General features: G+C 37.7%; 1 protein-coding gene across 1 annotated transcript; it reads left to right on the forward strand.

The window, feature by feature from the left end:
• Nucleotides 1-2,401: 2,401 nt before the first annotated feature.
• On the forward strand, nt 2,402-6,937 carry rpl15 (ribosomal protein L15). Its single transcript, XM_042506745.1, has 3 exons — nt 2,402-2,622; nt 2,716-2,852; nt 6,585-6,937. The coding sequence occupies exons 1-3, from the start codon at nt 2,451-2,453 to the stop codon at nt 6,888-6,890; spliced, it is 615 nt and encodes a 204-aa protein (XP_042362679.1). The 5' UTR covers nt 2,402-2,450; the 3' UTR covers nt 6,891-6,937.

The following is a 6,937-nucleotide window of genomic DNA, read 5'->3' on the forward strand; positions in this document are numbered from 1 at the left end:
TATTTTTGTCATGTTTGTTTTCCCTACATTTTATTTACTTGTTTAACTAAGTCAGGTTTTTTTTTTTTAATGTTACGTAACTTTCATTTTTATAAAATATACTTTTTTTTAAATGCAATTTTTAGAATGACAATCCGGAACATGCTCCATGGAATGAATGTATTCTCATATATCGTTAGTGTAAAGCTGAATTTATAAAAGAAATATTACCATCAACAACAACAATAACATTCACAATAATAACAACAACAATAATAGTGATATGGGATATTTTGCTAATATTAAATATAGTGATATAACAACTAATTTGGAAGGTAACCAATACTAATAGGTTATCAATATATCCACTTTTTCCCCCCGACCCTAATTTTAGTGATCGTCAAGTCTCTTATGTAGTGGATTTAATGTCATATTAGGCTTACTCTTTTCATGATGGCCAACCAGCAGATGGAGACAAGGAAAACAATGCTTTTTATTTGATCCAGTATTCATTCTTTGTGCAAAATAAAAAAAACAACTTCAATTTAGGATTGATGTTTTCTACATATTCAGTTTACCAGAAAAAAACAAAACAACAACAACAAAAAAAAAATCATCAGGTCATATTGTCAGAAATCAGCATGTTGGCCCATTCCGATATTTCATTTTAAAGCCAATATCTGCCAATACTGATGAGGTGCCTCTGTTGTTGTCCATTTTATAATACTCAATACTATAATACTCAACTATTATCATGATTATTATCATTATTATTAATTTTTGTGGACTATTTTTAATTTGAGATAATAAACTTATGCTGTAATATCACACCGGAAGAGAAAATATAGATAAATAGAAAATAAACCTTAGCATAATTTGTAAGAATATGATATATATCTATAGAATATATATAAATCACACAATATAAAGAATATAATTTAAAAAAAATTCAATAGGTCCTATGCTAAAATACTAAATGCTAAAAAAAAATTTAAAATGTACTATACACATGGAATACAGTGAACCACACACACACACACACACACACACACACACACACACACACACACAATATTTATTGATGAAATAGACCGCGTGTGTAATCCTCGAAATTCTCTCAAAGTATCCTCAAAAGAGTAAAGAACTTTTAAAAAACGAACAAAAAATACATTTCCCATGAGCCCCACAGAGGAAATGCGTCACTGCCGTTTTCATAAGGCATGCTGGGTACGTACGCTCTCTCTTTCCGGCTGGTACGCCATCATGTAAGCGAGTTTTCCTATGCTTTATCACCAAACGTAATCCACTAAAATCATCATGAATATACTTTCATCTGTTTGTTTGTCTTAGTATACTGTGTAGCGACTCTAAAACGTCTTATGCGCTTTGAATATTTTTTCACTAACATTAGTAAAACCCTGATTTTAGCCTTGTTTTAATGGTGCGGTAGCCGTCAGATCAGGGAGCCATCGGCTCTGCCGGCAGGAGGAAAGATGATGTTTGCTCGCTGTCTGGACGTTAGTGTAAAGATACCGGAATCTACACCTTTTAACCATCCTGAAATTATATTTTATTACGTTTTACGTTTTGTCTTAATGTTATCATCGTTACCGTGAAGCGGGAGCAAGGAGCTATGCGGCTAACATTAGCATGCTAGCTTTATTTCTAGCTAGCTTTCCATCAAGCATGGACTTCAGCACTATTACAACCTGTATATAATCAGTGTGAATTAGTCGCTATACCATGAGTAATGTGTTTATTATGTGTATGAATCTGGAGTTTAGAGCTACAGTAGGACAGTAACTGTGTGGAGACAGCTACACTGAGTGGTATCATTACTCTAAATGTATAGTCTGAGTGGACCATGTGTTATGATTTGAGATTTCCAGGTTTTGAAAATGATTGAATGTGACATTACTGTGTTTTGTAACGGTCATGCTCAAAAAAGCTATTTAATAAGTTTCAGTAGTATTGGCTTGCAGACTTTATAATAGCACGAGTGTGACCCTCTCCTCCTGTGCATAATGTTGATCAGCTCTGCACTAACATGAGACAGTCCCACGTCTCAGTCCTATAGAGACTTTCTGACACCTGAGAAGATTCACTTTCTTTTTAAAACATAAGAGGGTGACAATTAACTTACTAAGAAAAATAGCAAGAAATTGCAATAAAATAACCTAAAAAAACCGCAAAAAGATAGTGAGCCCAAGAAAGTGCATTAATAAATGTCAGTTTTTGTTTTGCTTTAAGATTATTTTTGCAGTTTCCGGGACATTTCTTGCTTAGTTGTTTATTATGCTTTCCATGCGTGTCTTCAGGAAATTAAGCTTCACGTTTCAGAGGTTTAAATGTTTAGGAAAAGAACAGATGTCGATCCCATTTTGAAATTGTTAATCATTATCAGATATCAACAAGTAATCAAATGTTTAACAAATATAACTGATGTTCATTTTTTTTCCAGATAAGTCAACATGGGAGCATATAGGTATATGCAGGAGTTATGGCGCAAGAAGCAGTCCGATGTGATGCGCTTCCTGCTCCGCGTCCGCTGCTGGCAGTACCGTCAGCTGTCCAACCTCCACCGTGCCCCTAGACCAACCAGACCTGACAAGGCCCGTAGACTGGGCTACAAGGCCAAGCAGGGTAAGTGCTGAGCTTTGAGATTAATCCTCTACACATGCGCGATTTATCATCTTTGCCTGCCTTGCTAATAATTTTTATATTTTATTCAAACAGGTTACGTAATTTATCGTGTCCGCGTGCGCCGTGGAGGCCGTAAACGCCCTGTCCCCAAGGGTGCTACCTATGGCAAGCCAGTGCACCATGGCGTCAACCAGATCAAGTTTGCCCGCAGTTTGCAGTCCACTGCTGAGGTACCTTTATTTATTTATTTATTTATTTATTTATTTAGACTGTGGTTAACTCTTCGAATCCTATATTGACAAGTTTTCTTCTGCTGCGTTCAGATCTCTTGTACAAATTATGACCTTTGAAAACCGGGTAAATTAGACTGACTTCTTTTGAAGCCAAAGGGGGGAAAAAGCAAAGACCAACTTGGGAAGAAATGTCCCACAAATTGCAAGGCATTTCTCCTAATTATGTTTTTTTAAAAGGGGAAGGACTAGAAGAAAAAAGTCAGAAAAATTAGGGAAAAATTTCTTGAAAACAATAATCATAATATTTTTATAATTAAAATAATTATACAGAAAGAATGAAAAAAACATGTTCATTCATTAGCCTTAACCACTTATCCTCCTAATATTTGCAGGGGGGCTGAAGCCTATCCCAGCTGACATTGGGCGAGAAAAAAATAAATTATATACAATAAAATTATATATCTTATTTTAGCACTTTTTCCAGGTCATTTTGTTTGGTTTTGTTTTGGGATTTCTCTTTTTACTTTTTAGGTAATTTTCTTGTAATGTTTCAACAGATGTTTTGGGCCATGTCTTATGTTATGCAAATAAATCAGAACAATTTCTTTAGGTTTCAAAGAGTTAACTTTAGGCCCAAAGAAACAGTAGGTTATGTTTTTGCTGGTTTGACAATGCTCAAGAAGATGTTTAGATGTTGCGTGTACTACACCTGACATATATTTGTGCATGTGTCACCCAGTCTGACTCCAAATAACACGATGATCGGGGAAATATAAATGTGAAGGGAATCGTTACCTCAAACTACTTTTTAACTTGTTTTCCAGAATTACTGAAATAAGTCTGGACAGGTTCATGAGTAAATGTCTGTCGATGCTGATTATATCAGATGCTAATGATAGCTGTTATAGCAGCTCAAAGGTGTTGAAATGTCCTGGAACCTTCAACACCCCCCAACAGCTTTTTCCGCTTCTTCACCGTCCATCTGTACAGCCAGCCTGTCTCAAACATTCACTGCTTCACAAGCCTCTGATGCTTCCTGCACCCCGCCAAGCTCACAAACACACACTGGCGAGCTTGTGTTGGTATTGCCCTCTCCACTGGGCAGAACCGCTCGTGCGTTTCTTTGCAGCTCATACCCCATTCGTGTTTTTATTGCTGCACACATATTTGGAATATCGTCGGAAAAATTACTGCCGAATACACGGAGAGTGCTTTCTGAGTCTTTCTTCCTGAGTGCAACTATGCCACCAAATCCTCAGAAGTGTCGTTTTCAAAATGTTCGAAAACCAAGAGTGGAGAAGTGCACTTTGTAATATGATCAACGAATGAGCTGCTGACACCAAAGTGAATTTCCTTTTTAATTTAAGGTGGCTGCTTGACTTACTAGCAACTGTCGCATGGATCTGATGAAGTGATTCTTCTCAGAGTTCATACTCAGAGGGTGTTTCACAAAGACATTTAGTTATGCCACAGAGGGTAAAACAGTTTCACGGTCCTGATATTATGTTTGCTAGCTCACTGACATGAATTACTGGGCCACCTTATTGGGATTTAGCCATTGTTTATATTATAATGGCTCCTTGCTGCTCACTATCAGACAAATTTCCAATGTTGGAGTAAAGTCATGGGTTTTACTGCAGTTGGTGATTGCTTCTGTGATCTTGCATTGTTTTGTGCAAGGTGGTGAAAAATATCAGTTCCAGTTTTCTCAAATCTATCTTTCTCACATTTTGATGTTCTGACAAAATCCAACTTTTATTTTGTTTTTTATTAATTTAGACTCAAATCATTGAGGGTGAGCCCTCATTTACAGTGATGTCGAGCAGATTAACAAAATGATAGATAAAATAGGCATACAATCAATCAGTAATGTTGACCTCCAAAATCAGTTAAAACAGGTGCAATTAGAAGTAAAGAACTTAACAATTAAAGATTTACAATGACCATAAGAAACCAGTTCATGGATTTTTAATGTGCTTAAGCGGATGGTGCAAAGAAGCAAAAAGCAGATCTGCTGAGCTCAGAATGAACTCTGGGTACCTGAAGTGTAAATCGGTCGTTAGACCGGGTGTAATGTGCTCCAGATGACCAGACTAGCGTGGAGGAAATATAAGAAGGTAGCATCCCAATAGTCGCTTTATAAATGAATAACTAAGAATGCAAATCACGTCTCTGAGAGAGTTTTGGTACTGAATGCAGTGATGAGTGTCGTAAGCATCACCTGTAATGAACCTAAGAGCAGAATGGGAAAACTGCATCGAGAGGCTTTAAAGTTGAAGCCCACAAATGTCACCGTATAAAATATAACAAGTTTTTAGTTTTGGCTTGTGGAAAAGGTCAGTAACACCAACACTGTCAGTAAACAATAGCTGCATTCTGGCCAGCACCAAACCAGGAGTAAATGGAGTCAACAAGAGTCTGTTTTTAATTCAGTGTCTCAGTCTTCCAACTGACACTTGATTTAATGAGAAATCTTACATTTTGTTAAATGGTTCGCCTCATTTCCAGTCTCCTCCCACACAGCTTAGCAAAAGAGACTGGAGAGTTTAGATGACAAAATAAAAAATGTAAAGCTGTATGCAAATATAGTTTATCTTTATGGATTATATTGATGCACAGTTGACACAAACACTGTTGACGTGTGACGCCTTTGATCTGGTGTTTTTGCAGAAAGGAATTGTTAAACTTGGCATAATATTTTCCCCAGCAGCAGGATGGGAAATAATCTCAAAATGAATCTAGTTGTATTATGTTCAAATAGCGACCCTGCAAGACCCCCGGTCTTCTCAAATATCGTTAGTGTGACTGAATCTTTATCTGTAGCTGTGAGAGGGCGTCTCACTTGATGTTTTTGAAAGTCTTCACGTGTATGGTAGGCAGTAGTTCACATAAGCACTGTGGCAAAAGCATCACTTTGAAAGTCCCTGCTGACAGGAAGTTGTTTCATATTTGTCTGAATGAAACTTGTAGCTGCTGATGAATTGACCTGCATCCACATCGTTGAGCATTTTTACTGAATACAGTGGTGGGGTTAAGTAGGAATGCGCGATATTGGATTTTTTTTCGCTGATATAACAACTGATTTAGTTGATAACCGCCATCAATATATCCACTTTAATCCCCGTCTGATATTAATGATAAAGTCTCTTCTGCAGTGGAATTAACATATTATTCATACTCTTATCATGATGGCCCACCAGCAGGTGGAGACATAAAATAGAATGCTTTCCATTGTATGTAATCATTCATTGAGAAAAATAAGGAAAAACACATAAACTTAGGGTTGATTTTTTGCATGTTTACTTTGCCATTGATAAAAAAAAAGTGGTTTGTGAAATCTGTATGTTGGCGAACTCCAGTATTTCATTTTAAAGCATATATCTGCTGATACCGATGACGTGCCGTTATTATTGTGCATCCCTGGAGTTGGCAGTGTCTCCTACTCAATGCTAAACATGGATTTTCTATTGCAAGTTTGCCTCTGTTCCTTTTATTCAACATGAGCCCAGACCAACAGTGTTGGTAAATACGAGCGTGCTGTCTGTGTGCTGAAAAGATTTCTGAAGATCAGAAGTCCAACACAAAATGCCAAAGCAAAAAGTCCTTTTTACACCTGTTGCCGTTTTACCTTGTTCAATTGTTTTTCTTATTTATTACAAATGATTCATTTTATTACTGATTTTGTCAATGAGAACCTTGTCTGGAGTATTGTCCTATTTTGTTTTCTAGGAGCGTGCTGGCCGTCACTGCGGAGCTCTGCGAGTGCTGAACTCCTACTGGGTGGGCGAGGACTCCACCTACAAATTCTTTGAGGTGATTCTGGTTGATACCTTCCACAAGGCCATCAGACGCAACCCAGACACCCAATGGATCACAAAGGCTGTGCACAAGCACAGAGAGATGCGTGGCCTGACATCTGCAGGAAAGAAGAGCCGCGGCTTGGGCAAGGGCCACAAGTTCCACCTGACCATCGGAGGCTCCCGCCGTGCCGCCTGGAAGAGGCGCAACACCCTGCAGCTCCACCGCTATCGTTAGAGCACGCCTGTACATTTAAACAAATAAACAGCCCTTTTTATGGTGAA

This window comes from Plectropomus leopardus, chromosome 18 (assembly GCF_008729295.1).
Source record: "Plectropomus leopardus isolate mb chromosome 18, YSFRI_Pleo_2.0, whole genome shotgun sequence".
Classification (NCBI taxonomy): domain Eukaryota; kingdom Metazoa; phylum Chordata; class Actinopteri; order Perciformes; family Serranidae; genus Plectropomus; species Plectropomus leopardus.

Bases quoted from the DNA above. Each gene is read 5' to 3' on its own strand.
- rpl15 (XM_042506745.1), top strand. From the start codon at position 2,451: ATGGGAGCATATAGGTATATGCAGGAGTTATGGCGCAAGAAGCAGTCC. The intron at 2,623-2,715 runs GTAAGTGCTGAG...TTATTCAAACAG, and splicing joins GGGCTACAAGGCCAAGCAGG to GTTACGTAATTTATCGTGTC. The intron at 2,853-6,584 runs GTACCTTTATTT...TTTGTTTTCTAG, and splicing joins GTTTGCAGTCCACTGCTGAG to GAGCGTGCTGGCCGTCACTG.